The sequence below is a fragment of the Carlito syrichta genome, unplaced genomic scaffold (genome assembly GCF_000164805.1).
Source record: "Carlito syrichta isolate Samal-C Ts95f unplaced genomic scaffold, Tarsius_syrichta-2.0.1 Scaffold305223, whole genome shotgun sequence".
Classification (NCBI taxonomy): domain Eukaryota; kingdom Metazoa; phylum Chordata; class Mammalia; order Primates; family Tarsiidae; genus Carlito; species Carlito syrichta.
In genome coordinates, this window is record NW_007249319.1 from 162,418 (window position 1) to 189,096 (window position 26,679).

The 26,679-nt window shown below is 37.6% G+C and overlaps 1 protein-coding gene across 1 annotated transcript in view; it reads right to left on the bottom strand.

Annotated features, from left to right (window-relative positions):
• CRYBG3 (crystallin beta-gamma domain containing 3) overlaps nucleotides 1-26,679 on the bottom strand; it is a 123,736-nt gene that overhangs the window by 47,239 nt on the left and 49,818 nt on the right. The window contains exons 8-16 of the mRNA XM_021714101.1: nucleotides 18,903-25,134; nucleotides 17,521-17,565; nucleotides 17,176-17,291; nucleotides 16,045-16,192; nucleotides 11,343-11,479; nucleotides 10,112-10,226; nucleotides 8,927-8,962; nucleotides 4,878-5,011; nucleotides 1,257-1,383 (exon numbers count right to left, since the gene is read on the bottom strand). Coding sequence (XP_021569776.1) covers nucleotides 1,257-1,383; nucleotides 4,878-5,011; nucleotides 8,927-8,962; nucleotides 10,112-10,226; nucleotides 11,343-11,479; nucleotides 16,045-16,192; nucleotides 17,176-17,291; nucleotides 17,521-17,565; nucleotides 18,903-25,134 — 7,090 coding nt within the window. The remainder of the gene's footprint in view (nucleotides 1-1,256; nucleotides 1,384-4,877; nucleotides 5,012-8,926; nucleotides 8,963-10,111; nucleotides 10,227-11,342; nucleotides 11,480-16,044; nucleotides 16,193-17,175; nucleotides 17,292-17,520; nucleotides 17,566-18,902; nucleotides 25,135-26,679) is intronic.

Sequence of the window (26,679 nt, forward strand, 5' to 3'; positions counted from 1 at the left end):
ACCCATGCATATGGTCAATGCATATGGTCACAACAACCTAAGAAATAAGGCTTTATCTTGTTTTACTTTGTCATGCTTGCTGTTTAGTGGTCAAGTAAGGCAAAGGACTAAGTAAAGAGAAAATCTGTGGCTCTTGTGTATTAGAATTGTGAACTAAATACTTCAAAAACTCCCATTGTTCAAGCAATCCTAGTACCCAATCTTCAGTGGACTGATCTGTATGTCTTTCAGGCAGAACTGGTTTCCAACTCACCTGATACTGTCCAAAAAGAACTTTCTAAACTATTAATGGAATCATGCTAAACTCCATCAACAGTTCCTGGTCAACTAAGAAAAAAATCTGAACTCTTCAACATGGCAAAGGGGCCCTTCATTATCTGGCTCTGAACTAATCTTCCCAAAATTCTCCCTAACATCCTGACATAACCACATTTCCCCAAACACATCACAGATTCACTTACACGAAGGTGTCTAAATCTCAGCAATATTAACATTGTGGCCCCCATAAATTCTTTGTTGCTGGGCTGTCCTTTCCATTATCAGGGTTTAGCAACATCCTTTGCCCATACCCACTAGATGTCAGTAGCATGCACATACCCTTCACCCCCAGACATGACAATCCAAACTGTCTCCAGACATTGCCAAATACCCCTTCAGGGGTAAAATCACTCCAGCTGAGAATCAAGGACTTACAACCTTGACTCTACATATGAACATGTGTTCATCTCTTGCTAAACAGCTCCTACCTTTTTCCTTTACCCTGTCCCAGAAATTCTCCACTGGGTTAACTTTCTTGAACTTGAAACCCGAGCTCAGCTTTCATCTTTTCCATGAAGCCCTCTCTATTCCAAGAGGGATAACTAAAAAAGGCCAATGGACCTTTTTCTGGGTATTCTGAGTACTTTGCACTTAATCCATAGTCAAACACCAAACATTTGAATAAGTACTATCTTCCCTACTAGACTGCTCTGTTAAGTGTTGAGATTGAGTTTGGCCAATACATCTCTAGCACCTAGTACAATATATCTAACAAAGCAGGTGCTCAAAAAATGATTATGAAGCCAATGGATGAAAAGTTAAAAAATATTCAATAATAATCAGGGTAGCTAAGAAAAAACAGTAGTCACATAAGCAGTTCAGTTTAATGCTTTTGAATTTTAGAAACATTTTGTAACCGCATATTCCATCAGTGGTCAGGTCTAGTTTTTGTAAAAAGATAAAACAAGTAGGAAATAAAGAACAAGGAACTAACTCACAGCTTGTAAGTACCGGAAAGACAAGATGGGGCCACTTAATGCACCACAAGCATTATAGTCTTCAAAGTCTCCTTCTTCAAGCAGGAATTGCTGGCCTTTAAAATGTTCTTTTTCATAGGCAACCCATCTAAAAATATAGAGGACACTCAATTCATCCATTAATAAAATTGTAGTCAAGAAAGCAAAAAAAAAAAAAAAACAAAACAGGTATGATAACACTCATAGTGGCTCATTTCCAGAGTCTAAAAAGCAACACATTTGCTTTGCTCCCATTTACAAACATAGACAAATGGGGTGTGCTTCATGGATCAATAACTTTTACAGTTTGGAGGCTTTTCCCAACAAAAGACTAATTGTAAACCACAATAGAGTAACACTCATTCAATGTTTGTGGTATGCCTTGATACCACAACTCAGCGTGGTCAGAGAATAAACTGCCAAGTAAAAATAATAGACAGCCCATATAGCCAATGAGAAGAGATATAAGTTCACACTGAGATCCAAAGATAATCACTTTCATTTACTAATTAAGCTCTCTGGGAACCCCTCACCAGGCTTCAGATCCAAAGACACAATACAGAAAAGATCAGCAAAGAGCAACCGGGAGAGCAACTGAACTGGTATCAGCCCTGGTGCCCTACACGTATACATAGACTTCTGTGGATACTTACAGGTGGAAAATGTTGGTCGCATCACTTTCTTGACTTCTAATCTAAAAAAAATCCTGATCAATACCATCAGTTGTTAAACTCCTCCATGAAACTGACTTTTTTTAAATAGAGTAATCCACAGTATCTTATGTAATGTGGCACAGATCTTTTATAAAACAAGCTGACTTGTTTAAATCTGCCTTCAACTGCACTATGTAGTTGCAGGGGACCCTCTCCAATTAGGCAGATTCCAAGGATGACTATTCTTGGAGCTCCAGGTTTAGGGACTTCAGAATTCAGGAGCTTGGTAAAAGGAAGGCTAGGAGGACTGCCTACTATGGTTCTTTCTTTTTCTACCTCTACTGTGGCTGTGAAGATGTAAAACAATGTTCCAAAAAGTTGTTTTCACAGGGCACAAAACAACAGTAGCCATTCAGAATTAAGAATCCCTCCTTTCTACCTATGTATAACTGATTTATGAGGGAGAGCCTACATGGGTTAGAATAAATTTATTTAGATATCCTAAAATATTGGTAATATGCAAAGAAGCTAATATTATTTTATTCTTAAACTATTACATGAAAATAAATTTCACAAAACAACTTTTAAATTCTAAGTTTTCCTTTAAATAAATATGGCTACCCAAAACATGCTTTTAATTATACTTGAATGAGAAAAAAATAAAAGATATAGAAGACTTTAATGTCAAAAATTTGTAAGTCTATCATATAATGACAGTCCAAAAATCATCAGCCCAGTTTTTCTTTTTCTTTTTTGAGCTGGAGTCTCACTCTGTCGCCCAGACTGGAGTGCAGTGGCTGCTCCCGGCCACCGCAGCCTCGACCTGCTGGGCTCCGGCGATCCTACCGCCTCAGCCTTCCGAGTAGCTGGAACTACAGGCACACGCTACAACGCCCGGCTCATTTTTTGATTTATTGTAGAGATGAGGTCTCGCCAAGTTGCCCAGGCGGGTCTCGAAACTGTGGGCTCAGGCAATCCACTCACCTCAGCCTCCCAAAGGCGTGGGATTACAGGCTGAGCCACCGAGCCCGGCCCAGTTTTTCTTAATAGACTAAGTTTTTATTAAGATTCAGTTGATGTATCCATCTGGAATATTTAAAAATAGGTGTTATGTGGAAAAAAAAAATTCAAGAAAAATCAACTTTATTTTCCTCAGATTTCTTAAGACAGAACAGGGATAAAGATGAATTCATGGTGCCTAGAGATAAAGTTAAACAGCTACCAAAAGCAAAAGGTGGTAGGAATGGTGAAAAAATAACGCAGTTAGCTATTTATCTTTAAATAGGAACACTGCATTTTTTTTTACCTGCAGTTGTCATATAAAAATGAAAGCATATATACTGTATTATAAGTCATATTTCCTTGAGAACTTCACAAAATAGCTATAAAATGTTTAGAGAACAATGCACATCACATTGAATTTTAGTAGATAATTTTCTGTAATGCAGAAAACTAGCTTAAATTCAATCTAGCTAATAGAAAAAACATTTAGATCCCAAAGGGAGGAAAAGGCAAAAATATTTTACAGCAGGGTTAACAAGAAGCATGTGTGTTCACAAACCAGAGAATACTGTAAATAAGTATAACACAATAAACATGTGTTCATCTAAATCATATTTGTTCTTCAAGCCACAAATAATTTATTTAGTTATTTTTTTTTTTTGAGTTGGAGTCTCACTCGGTTGCCCAGACTGGAGTGCAGTGGCCGCTCCCAGCCACCGCAGCCTCGCCTGCTGGGCTCCGGCGAGCCTTCTGCCTCAGCCTTCTGAGTAGCCGGAATTACAGGCATGCGCTACCACACCCAGCTGATTTTTTGATTTATTGTAGAGATGAGGTCTCGCTGCCCAGGCAGGTCTGGAACCTGCGGGCTCAGGCAATCCACTCACCTCAGCCTCCCAAAGGCGCGGGATTACAGGCTGAGCCACCAAGCCCGGCTACACAAATAAATTTTTAAAATTCAAGGACAAGGCATTAAATGGTTACTAAGTCGTCAGATTAATAATTGATATGACCTACATATGAAGGTTATATAGTCTCTCATATTTCCATTTTAGCTGGTATGGCTATCACCTAATTTATTACCAAAAATTGCAAAGTCTAAGTCTCTAAATATGGCCCTTTGAATGATCTTAGTTAACTCACTTAACTTCTATGGGTAAAATATTTTAGTAACATCTTTTGCTAGGGTAGCATGAACAAATATAGAATATTACTGTAAGTATCAAGAGTTACTAATGCTTAAATTAAAGCAAACTAATTCTAAAATAATCAGTGTATCAACAGAGAAACAACAGAATGTTTCTGGAGGGATTCCATACTGGATTGACAATGACAAGCTATGAGGAAAGTTTCTTCTCCATGTTTTTTACCTTCCAGGATACAAATAAAAAGCATATCCCAGCCTGATCAGATATTTTGGGATTTCTGCCCCAATAACTGCCTATTAGCACTGGGAAGGTAGCAAACTTGGGTTTATACTCAGGTGTTCTTAGAAGGCTTCTGCAAAAGCAGGTCAGGGTTAGAGTGAATCCAGTGTCAAAAATTCTTGACTCTGGAAATATACAACTCACACTACTTCTTTAATGATGAGGGGCTCACTGCCAAGGTCCTTGGCACATAAGTCGACTAAGAGCAACAGAATAGAGGATAAAATTAGGGTTCTCATTCATATTCATAACCTGTGGAAAAAATAATTATATCCTGCAATTCTTGTTTTTTATACTGTGTTTGGATATACTGTGTTGAAGTTTTAGAAACTATTTCCCACATTTAGTCTACCACAAAATCTTTAATACCAACAAGAGTCCACAGAGAGCCATAACTAATATTTTTTACTTTCTGTATTACAGAGGGAATGTATAATTTTAAATTAAGGTTTTTTTGCTCTGCTTAGCATTTTTGTGATCTTCACAGACTACTAACTCAAATATTGAAAATATGAAACACTCACACTCCACCGATGACACGAATTGATCCAATTCCATGAAAGTCTTTATCGTTTTTCAAGAAATCAGGGACAGAATCTATATGCTCACTAAACTCTTTGGCTTGTCCATGAAAATGTGGTTTTTCATAAATAATAACCTGAAAAATAAAACAAAATATGTAACATGCTCATGTTTTAGAGAAGATAGATACTGATTTACTTAAGTGATGCCAAAGACCACAACATGAATAGGGACCACTGTTTGTTGTTGCTGTTGCTTTTTCATTAATATGAGGGGATTTCAAAAAGTTCATGAAAATGCATATTATAAAAAACACTGCACAGATTTCAAAAATTTTTTTGCATAAAGTCAAGTCACACTAACTTGTTATAACATGTCTGAACAGCATGTACTTTGAGGCACTAGGAAGAATAAGACATCAGTTTGGAAAGAGTCTCTATCAGGGCAACATGAATTCTGCTAAAATTGAAGTGAGAATATCAAATTTATGTGAAAGAATGGTGAAATCATTGATGCTTTATGAAAAGTTTATGTGGACAATGTCCCAAAGAAATCAGCAGCTTACAAATGGATAACTCCTTTTAAGACGAGACAAGATGACGCTGAAGATGAAGCCCGAAGAAGCAGACCATCACATTCATTTGTGAAGAAAAAAAAAATTCATCCTGTTTGTGCCCTAACTGAACAGGACTGACAACTAACAGTAGAAACAATAGCCAATATCACAGACATCTCAACAAGTTCCACTTACATGATTCTGTCTAAAAAAAACTTTCCACTCAAGGAGTGCCAAAACTATTGCACCCAGATTAGCTGCAGACAAGAGCAGAGCTGTCAATGGACATTTAAAATAAGTGGGATCAAGATCCTGAAGCAGCTCTTTGAAGAATGATAATAGGAGATGAATCATGGCATGGCCCGTACAACACTGAAGGCACAGAACAATCAAAGCAATGGCTACCAAGAAGCAGTACTGGTCTTGTCCAAGCAAAAGCAGACCAATCAAGAGCAAAGGTCATGGAAACATTTTTCGTGGATGTTCAAGACATTCTGCTTGTTGACTTTCTGGAAGGCCCAAGAATGATAACATCTGCTGACTATGAGAGTGTTTTGAGAAAGTTAGTCAAAGTGTTAGCAGAAAAATGCCCTGAAAAGCTTTACCAGACAGTCCTCTTCCACCAGAGCAATGTTCCTGCTCATTCTTTCCATCAAACGAGGGAAATTTTGTGAGAGTTTTGATGGGAAATCCTCATAGTTCTGACTTAGCTCCTTCTTACTTTTGTTTTCTAACCTTAAAGAAAAAAAGGGCACTCAAGCTTCATCAGAGTGTCCTTCTCTAGCACAACAATGCTCCTGCTCATTCCTCCCATCAAACTAGGGCAGTTTTTCCAGAGTTTCGAAGGGAAATCATTAGATATTCACCTTACAGACCTGATTTGGCTCCTTCTGACTTCTTTTGGTTTGCTAATCTTAAAAGAAATTCTGTAAAGGGCACCATTTTTTTTCAGTGAATAATGTAAAGGAGACTGCATTGACATGGTTAAACTCCCAGAAACCTCAGTCCTTTAGGGATGAACTAAATGTCTGGTATCATCATGTATAAAAGCATCTTGACATTCATGGAGCTTATGTTAAGAAATAAATCCAATTTTTCCACAAACGTTTTGAAGTCCCCTCATATACACTTACAACATAACACAGGGTCTGATATTCACAAGGAATCTATGGGTTCTTATCATCATAATGGTAAATATCTTATTTAATACTTTGTTTCTCTCATATTAATATACTTGAATATGATTACACTGTTCTGATCATCCAAATCCTAGGAACAACTTATAGGGTAAACTGTCTTATACCTGATTCCTGAATTGTCTTTATAAATTAATCTCTATGTTTGGAATTCAATGATGTCTTATATTTATTAAATTTCTCCTATAAAAAATAAAAAATTTCTTCAGGTTCCAGAGTATAATGATAAATTATCTATTATTTGAGAAAATACATACTATTTTTTTTTTTTTTGAGTTGGAGTCTCACTCTGTCGCCCAAACTGGAGTGCAGTGGCATGCTCCCGGCCACCGCAACCTCGACCTGCTGGGCTCCGGCGATCCTTCTGCCTCAGTCTTCCATGTAGCTGGAACTACAGGTGCACGCTACCATGCCCGGCTAATTTTTTCATTTATTGTAGAGATGAGGTCTCGAAGTTGCCCAGGCGGGTCTCGAACCCTCAGGCTCAGGCAGTTCACTCACCTCGGCCTCCCAAAGCACAGGATTACAGGCTGAGCCACCAAGCCCAGTCTCATACTATTTCTTATAACACTAACTGTTTCTATGGTCTTTATTATTCATTGTAAAGAATAGTAAAATAATAGTAAAAAAAATAGATATGCAAAATCTTGAATTTAAATATAAAACTTTCTAAAATAAATTATTGAAAAATTATAACTGTTAATTGAATATTTGATTTAAATTGAGGGGATGCAAAAGCATTGTTGTAGGAACAAATTTCTAGCATTTTATTTACTTTAAATTTGGATTGGAACAATATTTCCCTTCTACTATTTTGCTGTTTTTTACTTCTCAGCTGCCCTGAGTATGTAGAAAGGATAACAGTGATAATAGCATTAATCTCTTCATACTCTATCACTTGGTTCCATTGGTGGTTAGTGGAATAATTTGTGCACAACTGGCAACCCAATATCTTGGCAAATAAGACCGCATGCTTAAAAACACTAAGCCAAAAAGTTATAGTTTCCTTATCTCTGAAAACTAATAATATTATACAAAAAATAAGTAGTACCGACCCTGCTGTTTTCTACATATTAGATTTTCACAGTGTGCTATATTTAAAGTGATAAAGTTTTATTTGGATTTAATGCATGCTATATACGTTGACAGCATTCAAACTAAGAAGCAGCAATTTGCAACAATTCTTTGATGAACAAGTCATAAATTAACAACAAACTTCCAAGTTGGGATTATCTGTGATAACTAGTCCATTCATATACACCTAAAATCTGTCAAACTGCAAATGTCCAAAGAAGACCCAGCCCATCATGATCAAAGTTCTGATTCACCAGCCTGGGAGTTTGAGACAGGGGTCCCTCAGAAAGTAACACAGTTAATACTACATCTTTAGGTTAGTGATTTGCAACTTTGAATGCATGTTAGAATCACCTAGGAATCTTTGAAAATTTTTGATCACATCCCAAACCAAAACAGTATCTCTGAGAGTGAAGCCTACACTTAAGTATATTTTAAAACTCCAATGTTTATGATTCCAACGTCAGTCCAGGTGTATTAGATGTATCTATTTTTAAAGAATCCTTCTATGTGATTGAGAGGATGGCAATCGGTTCCATACATTAGGAAGCCCCGGGATGGGAGAGTTAGAGCAGGCATGTCTTGTTTTGGAGGAGGAAAGTATACATAAGTCGCTGCTTCCAGACCTGTTGCTGCAGGGGTTAATAACCTAACAAGGAGGGCTGTTTGCATCTTTGATCGTTGCACTGGTTTTTCCTTCTCTCTCTCTTACATACATTTTGTAATTCTATTTTCTCCTTTCTTCCTCAAAATGTGCTTGATCCTGGCACCACTGCCACCCAGTTTTTCCTGACTCTACTCTTCACATCAGATACTCATGCCTAGAAACTGGCATCTGTCTGGTAAGCGCTGTCCACAACTCCTGATAAGCCTTGATTCCTTTCCTGAGCATCACTCCCAAATGCTGCCCAACAGCTCCACTTGAATAACTAACTGCTATCTCAAGCCCCCTATCCCCCAAACCAAAAAATCAAGCCTATCACCTTCCGACCCCAGAGCAGACACTTAACGGGTGTAACTGGGCTGTCAATATTGATCCCCATCTTTGCAGACAGAACCCACTCATTCACAGACACACGGTGGGCCCTCAGCGCTCACTTCCCACCACTCTGATGGCCATTAGCTAGGCATCATCATATGTCGGGGTTTTTTTTCACTCCATTAGTTCAAAATGCTTAAATCCTGAGACTTTGTAGGCTGCTGTAGAAGTCTGTTCAACACTTACCTTTAAGTTCATAGGCATTTCCACTTTCAGTCCACCCTTGAGATGACAAAATAGTTTAATATTAGATATGTAAACACTTAAAATGTTTGGAAGGAATCATTGAAAGTGACATATGTTGGTTATATAAAAATCTATTAGTCAAGATTGCATACCAGTCAAATTTAAGTTGTAGTAAATTCTGAAATTTAATTACATAACTCCATAGTAGTCAAAATTAAGCCAGACTGTTCTACACCAAGGCAGATGGGACAAGAAATTCTGAAAAGGTATTTTCCTGATTACAACTACTGCGAGGAAGGAAATTGAGCTTTGGTCCCTGAGCACACATGATCAATTAAGGTTCAGTCCCACTGTACTGTCCCAGAATAGAATTGCTAGGAGACTCAGAAATCTCATTTGGCAGTCAGTTAATCCAAATGTCTATGTACAATTACTTGGGCTTTCTAGATTTGAGCCCCGAACTCACCACACACTTCCCCTTCCCAGTTCTACGATCAGTTTTTAATCACACATACTATCTTTGTGACCTCAAAGTTATATAGCATAAAAACTCCTTCCTTACAAAAGCCCTACAGTTCTACAATCTTTTTGTTACAAAAGCTACTCCATATTGTGATATTTCTTAAAGTTTCTTAGTTTGTCTGAGTTTCTATTTTTTAAAGGCATACAACAACCAAAAATGGCTGATCACCCAGCCAACATTTAATTGAACAGCTTACCCCTCAAATAAACATGTTTGCAATAAAAAGAAATATTGTGACTACTGAAGGCACTTATTATCTTTAAGAAAGTAAACACTGACAGAACTACTCATTTATTATTAATGCTGAGCTTATCATTCATGACTGTAGTGGAAGAGTATAGTTTACTACACTTAATTTTCTAAGAACCATCCACAAAACAAATTCAGAACTTTATGAAATATTCAGAATTTTCACAGAACAATACTTATAAGGAAGCTGCTTGTTCTGTGTTAAACTTGGCACAACACAAAGTAAATTCTGATATGTCACATGTATTTGCTATAATATAAAGAAACAGGAAATGAACATATAAATAGTTTGTCAATTAAATAGTGCACACATTCATTTTTCGAGGCAGAGCTACCTGAACAATCCTCACAGCTATTTAATTTTTAATTCATAGGTACCATGGAACAGGATGCTTCTTTTAAAATGTGCTTACCATTTGAAGAGGATGCAATGATTTCATTTCTGCTGCAGAAATCTCAAAGAGGCCCTGGTCTTCCTCTAAAACTGTAGCTTGCCCCTTAAAATTAATATCTGGATAGGCAAGCCAACTAAATAAGAAATAAAAAGTTGATTAAGGTCTAATAGTAATACTTTAGTCTGATTCAGTAAGAGTAAAAAGATCTACCAAAAAAAAAAAAATCCCGCATCACAGAATTACACAAGCAATACATACTCAAAGTGATTAGCCAGACAGTATATAACGAGAGTTAACATGTAAAGTGTTTACATGCGCAAACTATCTATCCTATAATAAGTCTACTAAGTTTTCCAAGTGCTAAGCATTACTTTTCTTATAATTTTCCAATACTAAAAACACATGGAGCCTTTAATTCAAGCAGGAAATAATTTTATCATTCTACTATATTCCATTCTTTTTTAAACTGGAGCAGAGGTAATGATTCCAGTAGGCATTTTACATTTTGAGCCACATTTTTAGAATCAATACTAGTTCTATAGGTCTAAGGAACAGTATTTGAAATAAGATTCTCACAAGACCCATCTATCTTCCAGCAAAGCTTGATAATTACAGACATTTCTCATGAATAGGGCCAATTACTGGGCCTGCTAAAGAGTTCTAATTCATGATTGGAGGAAATAAAAAAGGAAGTCCTATAGTGACCCCCAAACTGTACCCAGTCCCACAGTCCTACAGATACCTTTGGAATCAGAGAGGCCTAGTATCAAAAAATCTGTGCTTAGTAGCCTGGGACAAATCACTCATCTACAATATAAGGGTAACACCACCTGCCTTGCAGGAATAGAGGAGTAATAAACAAAAAAAAAGTGACATATGCCTGGTACTGCAGAGGCATTCAACAACTATTACCACATAGACACCCAGAAATAGTTCAGGCTCCAGAATTTGAGGCCAGGGACATATTTTATTTATTTCTCTACCGCAAAATTTGTTAGATGGGAAGACAAAGGATCCATCTGTCAAGAACTACATCTGGGAGTTCTATACCTGCTCCCATGAGGCAAACATCAAAGTTTTTATTGGCTCCAAAGAAAGAATCTGCTTTAACCCCTGCAGGAGTATTTCTTGGGTATAAGCAAAATTAGCTAAAAACTACAGAAATATCTATATCACCTATTGAAATGGAAAATAAAAAGTTAACTTTGGTGGCCATCAATCACTAGAATAAAAAGAAACTGATACATACACTCCTGATTTCACAGTGAAGGTCACAGATTTGGGGATATTCAGTTCTTCCAAGTTGGGGACTGCTTGCTGTATGTAGGTAGGACAAGAGGATGGGTCAGACTGTGGGCAAAGCTCTATCTCTGGAATGCTGCAATCCTGAAAAAAAAAAAAAAAAAGCAATTTGGCTTTCAAATCATCTAGAGACACAGAGTCTAGTATTCTCAATGCCATGGACAGACACTTACAATTATTCTCATTGTTCAGTTGAATGTTGTCACAAAAACAACATAAAGAAGATATTGTTTCTCTTTGCCCATTTTTTAAAATAAAAATTTTTCTAAAGAATCATGTTAATAACATGAATATTATTAATGTTATTAGTGGGAAAATGATAGCCCCAATTTTTTCTGCCTTTGTTTTGTAAATACTTGTTCCAGTAAGCAGTGCTCAGAGTTACACTCAAATGTGCTTCATATCTGTAAGCCTCCCTTCTTAGAAGCATAACAAAGCCATACAGGAGGAAGAGAGTTAAATAAACGCTGATCTCATGGGGGACATAAAAAATAAATAGAGTCCCCGCCCCCTTAAGTGTGTTTATCTAATTTACTTTGACAAAAGAAGTAGGAATTAGAGGTGAGTGTAAAGGAAATCTGTTTTCCGACTCACAAGACTCTACTTTTTTTTTTTTTTAGTGCAAATTGGTTTGAATAAGAAAAGCATGAAGTTGACCCTATACTCTATCGCAGTCTTAAAAAAATTATGCACACACTGTCACTATGTACTCCCAGATCTTCTTTTAAAATTTCACTTGTGTATATCTCTTCTCACCTATTTCTATGGTCACAGTCCCTGGTCAGGCCCAGACTTTGCTTATGGGCCTACTCACAACCAGCAGTCAAGCACTAGTTACTACTCTTTATATAGCTGAGCTTGTTTAGAACACATTTCTCAGGACTCTATTTGGTAAGACCCAATCATATCAAATTCATATTTCTGTTTGTCTTCCTACAACAGGGCACCAAACGAGTGAGCCACACTCACTTCCAACACTCTGCAGTCACACTAGTCTCCATGCTCTCTCCACCCCCACTGTGGCCTCTGCAAACTTTGTTGATCCCCCCCACCTCAACTAATAAAATAATTCTTTGTACTCTTAATTATGAAAATCTCTTATAAAAGTCAAGTTCTAACTAAAAAAAACCAAAAAACCTCATCCTTTCTTAGGGAATCAAAATCACAATTGTTTTCCCCTTCTGTGAAATTACAGGTGCACTTCTGCCTGAACACACAATGTATCTCATACTCATGGGTGCTTAATTATGCAACTCAAGTTTCTGCAGCATAATTCTCACCTACCATATTATGAAACTCAAATAATATGCTTTAATAAAATAGGTAAATGCAATAACAATCAGAAGTGCATTTATCAGAGACTGAACAATTGTGTTTCTTTTTAAGTTTTGCAATTTTAAAACTGCATTTTTCTGATTTTCCAGCCTTTCCTCAAACTGAATTCTTGATCAGTCTTATTAATTTGTAAAACTAAGCAAATTGATGCATCTCATTTTCAGAAAATTAGCTCTAAAGTGCAATATACTAAAGCAGTGTAATCTAAGATATCCTTTAAAGTACAACAGTATATTTCCTTCTAAAGTTTTATTTCAAAAATAAGCAGAAATGTCCAGTACAGTCACCTGTCAGTCTTCAAGGCTCTTTTGTATGCTATTCTAGTAACATTATTTCAAATACTGCCATATTAATGTTCCCCCAGGGATCTGAGGTACAGTAACAGAATACATAACTAAGTGTCTCACACAAACAAATTTCCTCTGCATTGTGTAGTACAAACAATGTTTGGGTGGTGTACTCTAAAAGGGAAAAGCTAAGAGGCATTCAAGTCTACAACAACACAGATGGAAATAACATAATAGAAACGCATAATGATCACTAAAAAATGAAAATAAACAAAAATGAGAAGGCATATGTTCTCACCTATCTTTACTAGAAGCCCCAATTTTTGTTCTAATTGACTGAAAAATACTTTACTGATAAGTTCTACCTTCTTCATGATGGCTAGTCACAGAAATAGCATCTTTCTTAAGACTTGCATAATTCTTAACGGATAAAGAAAGTCAAGCACTAGGAACCAAAGAGCACTTTACAGTAACCTAGCAACAATAAACAGTTTACTCTAAGTTTGCATGGTTTCCTCCCAGACTTTTCTAGTCATACTATACTTTACAAATACACTGGTGAAATTTTCATGCTTAGACCATTATGGCAAATAGTAAGACTGGAGACAGTTATAGGAGAGAAAGAGGGTAGCAATGAATTATGACTAACAAAAACAGGAAGACAATCTGTCTACACCTTACATAAGATACCTGCAGTACCTTACATAAGATGCCTGCTCTAATGACAGGCCTCTCTCTTCTTGGCTTATAAATGAGAATATAACTTAAGTTACTTCTGGCCCAAGGAAAACATCATACCTTTACAAAAATTATTAAATGCACAGTAAACATAGTGATTTGTAATACTTATTTATTCTAATTTTAGCAAAGAAAGCACCTGAGTCAAGATTCACTGCACTGCTACCTTCACACCCAATTATTTTCACTGGGGCAAAGATAATTTGAGTGTAATCTACAATTGCTGATAACTGAAGGTATTTGCCATATCCAATCAGAGCAAAATGAAGGCATCATGAAAGATTTATCTTTAAAGGACATTAATATTTTTGACTACACAGATGAGAGCAACTAAAATCAAGATGGACGAGATAAAGTTGGCATAGGCTGAGGTGAATTTGGCGTGGAAACAACCACTATGAAAGTGAAGCTATCAATAGGCAGAATTTTGACAAGGTTGGAAAAAGGAAGCAGTTGTATGCCTGATTATTACTTTGTAAAATATTAAGAACAATGCTAATGCCTCTTCCGTTAAATGCTCAATAGTTTTATTTTCCTTCCTCACTAAGAGTTGCTGGGCTGTTCAAGACACATAGACACTAATGTTGCAACTAAAAAAAAAAAATGATTCTAAGAGTGAACAATGGAAGAAGGAAAAAAGTACAGCATGACTTATTCTTTCTTATAATATATTTTAAGCAAAAGGTGGACGTGCAAACAACCATTCAAATAGCCACATTCACCAGACTGAATTTGTCTGATTTTATTGTTGTTTGATTTTAGGGGGGTTGAGAAGATGGCTGTTTGCCATATGTTATTCACTTTTTTCCTACTATCCCTGGCATGGTGCCTGATTTCACAAGGAAGACACAAAACCACAAGTTATATAAATCTCAGAAGATCCAAGTTTCAAATGAATTATTCATTTCAAGTAATTTCTAGAGTGTTAGCTAATTAAGTGTGCACTCAAATGCTGTCTGTAGAACCAAACTGGATGTAGTATTACATATTTCGATAATTAACTATTTCCAACATTAAATATTTCAAAGAAAATGGACATTGCTTTCTTCACTTTAGCCATCTTAATCTCTTGCAGTATATCAAGGCACTGATGCTCACCTCTGCCTCTGACAAAAGGGCTTTGCCAGGAAGGCCCTCACCCCTCCTAGTCCGCCTAACTCCTGTTTATCCTTGCAAGGTTCCAATCAGGCGCCCCCTCCTCCAGGTGAGCTGCCTCTTCCCAAGAGGTGAGGTGGGTCCCTCTTCTGTGATTACACAGGGTCCTACACAACACTTCTCACACCACATGAGCATGGAGCACAGATGTCTTTCCCCCAGGCTTTAAGCAACCTGAAGTAAGGGACCATATCTCACTTGTATTTCTAATCCCTGTGCCCACCACAGAATTGAGTCCAAAAGCAGACACAAATATTTCTTAGATATAGGTTTGCTTACAGTTTTGCAGAAAGTATTGATCCGCATAAAATACATGAAGGTACCCCTTTATGATAACTTGAGTTTGCAGTCATGCTACGTTTAATTTTTCTGTATGCTATGTGCCATTATCAAGAGTTGAATAACATCAATCCGTATCACCATGATAGGGTCCACCTCAACTTTTAATTTTTAAAGTATATAGATGAAATCTACGTAACTTAAAAAACATATATCCATGAGTCACTATACCGCATCATGCATTATGTTATGTTGAAGGGAATCTTAAAAATACACAGGAGGAGAATTCTGTCCTTATCTGAGATCTGTCCTTGACACCAATTCTTCCCTTCTCTACATCATCACAGAGCTTATTACAAATTTTTTTATGATGTTGGAAGGCCCTCCCCATCTTAGTATTAAATAATCTTTTCTAAGTAGGAAAAAAACACCTTCTCTTCCTCTTCCCACCCTCCCCTAATTTCCCATAACACACACATACACATATGCACACACACACGTGTGCAAACACACACACACCTACACTGAGTGGTAGCAATCTACACTAGAAAAATATATATTTGAAAATATTGGCTATTTTCCTAAGATTCCTGAATAGCATATTTCTAATATTATTTTTAAAAATATATAGTGCGTCACATACCATTTTATGAACCAGATTACAGTTAATATTTTAATTATCATCAATTCTAACATTTTATATATAAATTCAAGATTATAAATATGATAAAGAAAATTAGTAACATTAGCCCAAATATTAGCAACTATTTCTAAGCATTGCTAGGTCACAACACAGCTTTACTATATGACAAATATAACAAAATACAAAACAGGAGAAAAATTAACAATGGTTACCTTTAAGACACGTTTGATTGAACCCAATACAAAGTTTATCTGTGGATGCCTTCTGTTCTGCAGAATCCAGTCACGATTTAACACCTTTTCCCCTTCTTCTAATACACGTTTCTGACCCTGGAAATGTGGTTTCTCATATAAAATCCAGCTAAACAAACATAAGTGCAATTGTGAGTTATATTTAATTTTCTAAGAAATAAGGCATAAATGAGCAACACTTATAGACCATTTTACCTACTTAAATTTTTTAAACTGGGCTATCCTCTATTAATAGCAAATAATCTTATTTTTGAAATAATAATACAGGCTAATTTAAGTATAGATAAATAGTAAAAGAAAAAATAAAAGTGCATAAAATTTGGAAATAAAAATATTTCCTGAACATAGTACCATAATATGTGCCTATGTCTATATTAATGTATGCATGTACTTTATAAGTACTGTATACACAAAGCTATACATTCATATTCAAGACAACAGTTTAACAACTCCAAATTACACTTCTACCTTAACTGTCCTGTTGCTGGATAATCGAGGACATGTGTCTTACCCTGTTGTATGAAGACAACACTACACCATACTGTGTACAGTAGGAATATTGATCGGGCAACCTAAACACAGGACTGTGAAATTCTGGCTCCAGTGTGTCTATGTAACATGGTCCATAATAATAAATGAAATTTTCCCTCATTTTCAGACCATACAAAGTTTCCTTCATTCTGAGCATGTCAGCTATACGAGTGACTCTAACTATGTGGCCTTCAAATTCCTTAGCATCCCACAGAGTCTGAAATCATTTTCAAAGTTATGCTTCATTCAGCTGAAGCATTCAACTCGACTTGCCAAATCTATCCTGCTAATAATGCAATCACAGAATGATATTGATTTAATAGATTGCACATATTAGGTCTTGCAACTTACTGCTGGCTTCAAGCCCAAAAAAGACTATACTTTCTGCCATAGTAAATACAGAGGACAGTTAAGTTACGAAACAGTAATAACAATGCCTCAAACTATTCTCTCAAAAACTAGAGGAAAAATAATACAACTTTAATAAGAAATACAAAAACATAAACAGCAAGACGACACAACTTCAGAAAACATGCTCTACAATTTTAAGAGATGTCTTACCAGCCCCTTACAACTTTGATTAGAACCCCATTTGGAAAGGACCATGAAGTTGCATCAGGAATATCACAGTAGACTTCCTGTTTATATTTACTCTCATGAAGATCATAGATAACCATCTGCAACATATAGGAAGTAGGCACAATGACTAATTGTCAGAATGTATTTTATATTCTAAAATTCTTAGACTACAGAAAGCAAAATATTCTAAATACATAAAAGCAAATATTAATGTTAAATTCTCTAGTAAAATAGTAATTTTCTAAGTCAGCATTTATCTTAAACATCCTCAAAAGTAACCTTATTTTTCACCTTTTATGTTAGTCTACGGGAGAAAGTTATGCTTACCTTCCCAGGTCTTGGGTTACATCTCAACATTTGTTTGTCAACATTCTGAAATAACAACAGTGGAAAAACAAATCTTAAGAAATATCAGTGAAAAGGTGCATAGTTCACTTTCTTAGCAGTCATAAATACAAATTATCATGTATTTTACTTGGTGACCATTATGAGCAAAGGGTTTCTCTAGATACAAAGGATTCCAATGTACATATACAGGAAAATCAAGTGCTGTTTCTGCCTTCAAGAAGCACACAGCTTAGAAGGGGGAAATACATGATCACACTTGCACTTTCTAAATAGGGGACTAAGTTAAACCCACAGGTAAAATACAAAGAAAATGCCAGGTTACAGAAATGGCACCGGCCTGGAGGTGATGTGATGACACAGAGAGATTGGGAAGAAGCTTCTCTGAGGAAGTGGTAGTTAGAGGATCTTGAAAAACAGGATTTCAGTGGGTAAAAAAAATGTGGCAAGTTGGGGCAGGGATACTAGAGAACAAAATTCCAGGGAGGCAACCATCTTGAGACAAAGTACAGAGGTAGGAAACAGAGAGTGTGTAACCAGAGGATGGGGAGACATGGTTAGACAAAGTAGAACTTGGGGCTTGGGGCTTACAATGTGGAGTGAGGAGGTTCCACTTGATTGGTAGGCAAGGGGGAACCATGAAAGAAATACTTCTTCAAATCCCACCTATCTCTTTTCAAATGACTGCCTTGTGAGATTCTGGTTGGTCTTCAAGCATCATTAATTGCCACTAAGGTTGTTCAAGGTAAAGATACAAGCCTTAGGAATCTCCAAGAAAGTGCCTGGATCTTTGGAATGCCAGGAAGTCCACATTCAATAAATATTCTTTATTAGACATTTAAATATTTCCAAACCAAAGAAAAATGTAACTGAATTTCAAAACAGGTTCCAGCTGTAATGTTTTCAACTCTTTCTCTCTGAACTGGGCTGTTCACTGCCCTGCTTTGCAAGAACAACAACGTGAGCAACTATAAGAGGCTGCTGTCAAACACATACTTTCAAGTTTTACCCAACACAAATGTTTCCACAAGACACATAAGCTAAATGTAAAGTGACAATTTTCCCACATATAGTACCTTGAGAAATTTAGAATGCTGTCAGTTTCATTTAAAAAATATTATCAAAGGACTATAAAATAACTTCCTTCTCTATTATGCTTTTCAAATTCTGATCAATTTTGTTTTCTGGATGTAACAGTACAGCTAAGATACATGATATGATACACTTCAACCAAAGAATACATCTTATATTAAAAAAGAAAAAAAAACTTTGCACAACCTCAAAACACTGATTTTCTTAATAAGCCTCTAGATAATTTCATGACTGAAGCTTTACTTCACTAGTTAATAATCAAAATAACTTACCAGTATGAAGGGGCTCAATCTGCCTGGGTTATCTTGAACACGGAAATACTGTGATACTGGTTCCTGAAAAATTCCACCAAATCTGGCTCCTTTTTCTGAGGGATGAGTTTTAGAAGTCTGCAAATACTGATGATAAGCACTCTTTAAAGAAGAATGTAGTTTAGAAGTAAGGTCAGATTTTTGGAGACATGAGGTCTTTTCTGGCCACAGACCAATTTGCAGACTGGAGGTAGTAGGTTCATTTGACATCACATACGAGTTCTTAGAAATTCCAGTGCCTTCCTGGTCATCCTCAGGATAAAATGTGATGGAAGGATCTGACAACTGGAAGGTAACATGCTCCCTCCTTCGAGCTCTCAGACCTCCTTTATGCAATGCTGCTTCCTCCTCCTCCCCCTCCTCTTCCTCCTCCTCCTCTTCTTCCCCTGCCTTTCTGCTGTCTTCATCAAAACTCATCTTTAAGCGCTCTGATACTGACTGGAGGAGAGATAAAACAGAGGAGGACTGGTTCTCACTGTCTCTTGACTTCCTGGAGCCATGGTGACCTGGTGAGGCCTCACTGGATAGAATGTCCTCCTGGGAGCTGTCATCCTCATAAATGGGAGATAGAGCTAAAGTATAAATCTTGTACTTTTTGGCCTCCACTGATAAGAACATTTCTGAACTATCACTATCAAATGTCTCACCTAGTTGTGTATCTTTTTCAAAGTGATGGACAAGGTCAGTTCTGCTCTCAGACCTTTCACAGACCAGAACAGGCATGTTGTCAGGGGACACATTGGGAAACAAGACAGACTGCGTTCTTCTTGCTTCTGCAGAGGGATACCTATCCTCATCTTGAAGGGGCTCTTCATATAATATAGTGAAGGAAGAGTTTTCTTGGTCATCCTGAGAAACAAAGGCTAAATTATACTCCTCTCTGTCATCGCTACAATCCCTCTCTCTCCTTTTGTTATATACCTTTGTAACAGACATTCTTTTATCTAGCCTTACTATGGTATCCTCAGATTGAAAATGTGGCAGTGCTAAGGCTGGGTAGCCCTCATAATCCTTACTTAATGTAGGTGACTCATACCCCCTGAAATGTGAGGCCAGTCTACTGTCATGCGCTATCAAGCCTTCCTCTATTTCAGTGGGCTCTTCCTTCATTTCTCCAACACTCCCTTCAGGATACTCTTGAAGTGCTTTGACAGTTTCAGACACAGGGGATATGGCCTCCTCTTGTGCAACAGTCAACTCCAGTCCTGTTCCATATGTTTTCTCAATGTCTACCACGGTGAGTAGACCTTCCCAATGCTTCCCAATATTACCACCAGAATCACCTGGGAATGTTTTTTCCATTTCTACCATAGAGGGCATGGACACCATCGTTCCAATAGTCTCTTTAGCATCCCTCTCACATGTCTTTTCCATTTCTAAGGAGCTGGGGGCTGCCTTCTTGTGTACTTCTTTCCCGTCTAGCACGGAAGGGACCATCTCAGTGTTCCTAACGACCTCTGTAGTAGCATTTTGGTAAGTAGTTTCCATTTCCAACACAGGTCTCTCAGTCTTTCTGGTGATTGCTTCAACATTTTTTTGGTAAATATTTACTACTTCTAATACAACAGGCATCAGCTTAGTTTTGGCACTATCTCTGTCAGTACCCTTTGGGTGAGTATTTTCCATTTCTAACCTCGCAGGTGTCACTTCAGCTTTTGCAATATCCCCATCAGCATCCTCCTGGTGAATATCTTCTATGTCTAACATAACAGGTATCACTTCAGCCTTTTCAGTAATCCCCTCACCATCTTTTTCCATTTCTGACATGGGTGTCACCCCAGTCTTGCCAACATCCCCTTCAGTACACTTTTGGTAAATATTTTCCAATTCTTTTGTAACAGGTGTCAGCTCAGTCTTTGCAATATCCCATTCAGCATCCTTCTGGTGAATACTTTTCACTTCCGACCTAACAGGCATCATCATCTCAGTTTTGCCAACATCCCCTTCGGTATCCTTCATCTTATAAGAGTCTTCCATTCCCAAAATGACAGGTAACCCCTCAGTTTTTTCAATACACCACTCAGTATCCATTTGACACGCTTCTCCCATTTTAAAAACACCAGCTCTTGGCTCAATTTTTGTGAGATTCATGTCAGCATCTGTCACATGTGCTCTTCTTCTTTCTAACATAGAAGGGACTGCCTCATGTTTCATAATATTCAATTCAGCATCCTTTTTGCTCGTTTCCCCCATTTCTAACATGAAAGGTATAAGCTCAATTTTTCCTATGGTTACTTCATTATCCTTTTTGTGTACTTTCCCTATTTCTGATGTCACAAGGGGTGTGTTTTTACCGTGCCCTGGCAAGCTTTTTTCAGATACACACACAAGACTATCAGACAAACTGCTTTTGGATGTACCAGGTGTATGGATGTCATCATTCACAAATGGAGGCCATTTGAAATTTAATACAAGAGTTCTTGCATCCTCAGTCCTGCCTTTGTGATTATCCCTACACTGTACTTCTGCTGCCTTTTTACAGTCCTCGTTGCAAAGCAAATGTGTTTCTACCCTATCATCTAACTCTTTATGTGGCAGGTCTTCCTCCAGGAAAACAGTATCTGATTCCTGCAAATTTATACTACCAAATTGTCCAGTTTCATCTCCAGAAAATGGGGGCTTCTGATAAAGAACCATTTCTCTTCCTTTAATTGACTCCGTGCCACTAACTAAGTCACTTACAGAGAAGAATTTACTTAATATTTTATTTTCACCGATTTCATGTGTGCTTTGATTTACTGCCTGTTCTGATATCAAGAGATCCCTAACCATATCATGTGGCTTAACACTATCACTGTTCAGAATTTTTGAAGTATTAGCCTGAAGTTCAGAATCCCAAGTATCCTCACTATGTTCATCAGCATCATTTATCAACTTCTCTTTGGCTGAATAAATAATCTTATTGACCATTTCCCGAGCTCGATCTTCTAATGAACAAGATACATTCATTCTATCAGAATCAAAAATGAGACTCTTCTCACCAACTGTAGGTGAAACACAGGCCTCCTTGTCTTCTCTGACTTCTGACATGCTTTCTGCACCATGCTCTTCCAAACACTCTGCTGGCTGGATCCCTGTTAATGTCACTTCTGGTGAGTTTTTCTCGGGAATGTCTTCTTTCAGGGTACCTGGATTCATTACACCATCTATGGCTGTATGCTCCTGGCAGGTACCAACTATGTGTTTGGATTTTAGTTCTTCCCTGGCAGAATTTAAAATCTCATCAGTCAATGTATCAGCCTTTTTGAGTAATCCACTTCTGAGGTCCAAAAGTTGGTCATGTGCTCTTTTCCCAGCTTCTATGTGCTCAGCAGATGCTTCAGAACACTGTGGGCTGGAGCTGTTAACTGACGCTGCAGCGCCAGCAACTGCTTCAGTCTCTGCTTCCAAGGGACTGTCAAACTGGGCAGCAGTTGGGAAATCAAGAGACCCCTTCAGAGGATGAATCCCAAAATGTTCCTGAGAAGGAGTCACTTCTGCCCCTATTGAGAGAGGTGTTTCAAGTTCCAAATAAGAGCTATTAGGGTACAGCAGGCTAGTTAAGGAGGTACCTTCATGAATGAGATCTTGGGTAACCTTTAAAGAATCAAAATTATTTGAAGGTGTATGTGAATTTATAAACAGACTAACTTCTTCAGAGTGACTAGAGGAGAAAGATACACTAACCATACCACTGCTTAGAAAATGAGTGTCCCCTTTCTCCTCTTTCTTTCTGTGAGACGAGGCTTTCTTTTCTGATCTCAGCACGGAAGGCATATTAAGAAGGCTTGAATTTTCAGATGCAAAAACATTTTTTTCCAGATTGATATCAGAACTCATAAAAGGTGAATTTACTTTGGTGCAATCCATTTCTTGGAATTCGGGGGAAATATTAGATAAGTTGAGTTCTGCCATTTCTGAGAAAACACAAATCTTTTTAGTCCCACACATCTTCAAAGATTGAAACATACAGGCGTTAGCTTCACAGTTCTGTGCCATTTGCCTAGTGACTGTCTCATCATGAACAGGCAGCACAACCCCAGATCTATTCCTTTCCAGAAGAGCAAGAGGACCGCCTAAGGCATCTACCTTCGTTTCTTGTATACCCTGATATTGGGAGACAGAAGGAGAAGCCTCGGTTTGGCACGTCTCTTTAAGGCCAGCATCTGGATATTTCTCTTTAATATCCTTATGATCCATAGATTGAAAACTTTTGTCCTGTGCAACCTCTACAGAATTTAACTCTGACAAAATAGGCTTCTCTGGCACAACAGTTCCTTTGAATGAAGAAGAAATTTTATCCTGAAAAACGTCCCTGGGCTCTGTTTGGGAAATAGGTACCTCGGACAAGGTTGTCATTTTTCCTCTTCCAGAATGTGACTCAACAGAAACACTGTTATGACCACTAACTTCAGCTTTTGATAAACTTTTAGCAATGTTATCAGTTTTGGTTTCCAAGGAAAAAGAGTAAGACTTCTCAGTTGTGTTCTTACTTGCTATAGTGTTTGAAGGCACTAACTCTGCCTTAATAGGGCCTTGAGATGAAATGGAACTGTGATCCTTAGAGAGGCTTCCAGGCTCAAAGCTCAGTGTCTCCATCCCAGTTAAGTGCATGCCACTGGCTTCGGGATGTAGAGGCACTCGGCGTTTTTCACTATCAGGAAGACTTTCCTTAGATTCAAGAACTGCAGATGCATGCTCAAGGTGAAGAGGAGAACACTTCCTGTCTATAGCCTCAGTGTGATTGGTGGCACTTTTTTCTTGACACCTACTAGGCTGACAGGAAATATCAGCAACGCTGACATTCCCAGTTTCAATAAGCAAAGAAGAACCCCCGTTCTTTAAAGCAGGAATATCCAGCTTGCACAGCATCTCAACTCCAGAAACAAAGGCAGGAGGTGAAGTATTGAAATTAGATTTTTTACAGTAAAGGGTAAGAGATGTTTTAGCATCATGTGAAACTTTGACTTGCTGAGGACTCTCAGAGTCAAGAAAAGATTCTGCAATGTGACTGCTGTTAAGTTCATAATTCAATTCAGGTGCTATTTTATTTTCTAAGCATGGTACAACTGCCGATTCACTGATGTAATTTACAGAGATTGCGTCTTTTTTATTTATGCCAATAATTTGAGGAATTCTGTCATGTGGCCCAAAATCAAGCTTTTTGGCTTCTGTTTCAAACAATTGGTCACTATCTTTGGGTAATGACTCCACTCTACCTACTGGAGCTTTTACATGACTTGAAGCTGTGGGTTCACCAGCTGAGGCACTTTCTGTTCCTTGTGTGATTTCTGTAACAGCCACATTTTTCTGTGAGTCTTGGGCAGACAACCTCTTTCCTTCATTTACAAGTTCTGAGTCTGTCACAGCATGTCTCTGAGGAGCAATGGCATTGGCATGATTGGCAGACTGCTTTGATGAGTTATCTATGGTCTGCTTGTCAGAACACTTACTTTCTGGCAACTGCAGATCTTCATGCCTAATTGACTTATCTGGACTTGGCAAATTTATCGTTTTCTGCTCAGTAGTGTCACTCCCATCAGATTTACTGCAAGAGAAGTCAAAAATAGCAGGGATCCGAGGCTCTTCTCTTTGCATCCATGTCCTGATACTCATCACAGAGCTATTTGCTTTCACAGTACTTTCTGCTGGAGTTACCTTCTGAAAATCTGGACTGCAAGGGACTTCACTACCGGTACTCTCTATAAACAATGTTGAACATACCAAATTTCTGTCAGTCTGAGAAACTGGTAGAGAACTTAAATGATGTTGTGGGTCAGATTGTCCAATAGAGTAGCTGGAGTTAGTCACAGATGAAGGGGATGGCCCATCTCTCTCAGAGCCACCAAAATTATCTTTATTTAAAAGATCCTTAGAAGAAGCAATGTCTTGCAGTTCTGGATTGTTTGCCAGATGGTTTTCTGTGTTGAGACTTATTTTGCTGCAGTCAGAGTTTTCTAACAGGCCTCCAAGCAAACATCCTTTCTTAGATGAGTCCGTGCCAGATGATGACAAGGATAGCAATACCTCAGCTTCAATCTCACCTGTAGGGCCAGCCTTTGTGTTTGTACTACAGTCCGAACTTTCATTTTTTCTGTCCAAGGTATTCACAGTTGTCAACATGGTCTGTTGTTTTAAATATTTCCTAATTTGTCTGGGGCCTCGATATGTCGCATATGTCACTGAAGGCCTCTCTGGTTTACCATCAATTTGTCTGTAAGAGGAAACAGCATGAGAGTGTCAGGAAATATAATAACACTTAATGGAAATCCCAGCAACCATGGTAAAGTATATCTTTCAAACACCCCTTGTCTTATATGTATTCATTTGGGGAGGAAATTCTAAGATGTTTTAGTGAAGTTTGCCTTTATTAAAAATAATAAGTTGACAAGCAGCATCTAAATGTTAAAGTAGCATGAAAAATATTTTAGCTCCTTAGAATTGTTCCTTCTGACCTGATACATACCTATCCCTGTCTGTAGTCAATGGAGAGGATGTGGGCTGATGAGTCCAAAGTTTGGGTTCTAGCTCTAATGTCAAAGGAGTATCTAACTAAGGGCCCACACTGACTTTGTGCCTCATGTTGGTACTAGTTTATGGCTACATCACTCTGATTTCTCCACCATATCAAAGCATCATAGTGAGCTTCTATGCTTTTACTCTTAGATGTGAATTTGAACAGCAGTGTTCAGCACATAAGTTGAGAACACTTTAAAGGAAAAACACACAGTAAGATGTCTAGCCCACAGTAAGCACTAGTATAGCTATGTTAACGCAATAAATGACAGAAATGCCTTTAAAACGTTCTTGTGTTCGGTTCTTCAAATACTGGATTAGTGTACTGAGTATTAAACTACTTAGGTAAATGTGAAATAAAAAAAGACTCCTAGATTAAGTAGAAAAGCAACTCTAGCACAGAGTTCCTGATGCTCTCAGCACTCACCTTCCCTTAGAGAAGCAGCCTCTGGGAGTTCTTATGCCACGCAGCCTTGCACCCATTACACACACTGTTCTCTGTACTTTAATTCCAGCACAAGAGAGAAGTTCTAATATCCTCTAAGACTTAGTTCACAAATCATCTCCAGTGGAAACCTAGCCCTCTACTACTAAGGACAGTTAGTCTCTGATCTGTAGAAGCAAGGAGCACAGAATTTGCCATGTTAAATCAAAGATCTACTCATTTATGTTCCCCACCAGCTTGGTGGCTATTTGATGGAAGACACTGTGTCTTAATCATCTTTGTATTTTTACATGCCCCAAAGATTTGGCAAATGACACGTTTAATACCCTTTTGTGAATTAATGAATAAGTAAAGCAATGATACTTAATGCTAAGCAATTAACTTCTGATTAGTGTCTTAATTCTTATCTGATGTGTATTCAACTTGACTTTTTCAGATTAAAGAAACCATTAACCAAAACATTATTCTAGAATACATATGAATAATTAATAAATCCAGTTATCAGTTTTCCATCACCTAAAAAATACATTTTATCACCAACTTGACAATTATGAGTGCTAGATTTGTCTATCTGATAAAATAGAAAGTAAACCTCTTCTGACTATAAAAACTTCATCTATTGTGTCTCTTATATACTTCTTGAATTTTAGCTGAAATAATTCATTTCAATCTATATAACTACCAGCCCCTAAAATATTAACACACCACACCACTACTGTAAAAAATTATGCTAGGGGTCGGGCTCGGTGGCTCAGCCTGTAATCCCAGCACTTTGGGAGGGCGAGGTGAGTGGATTGC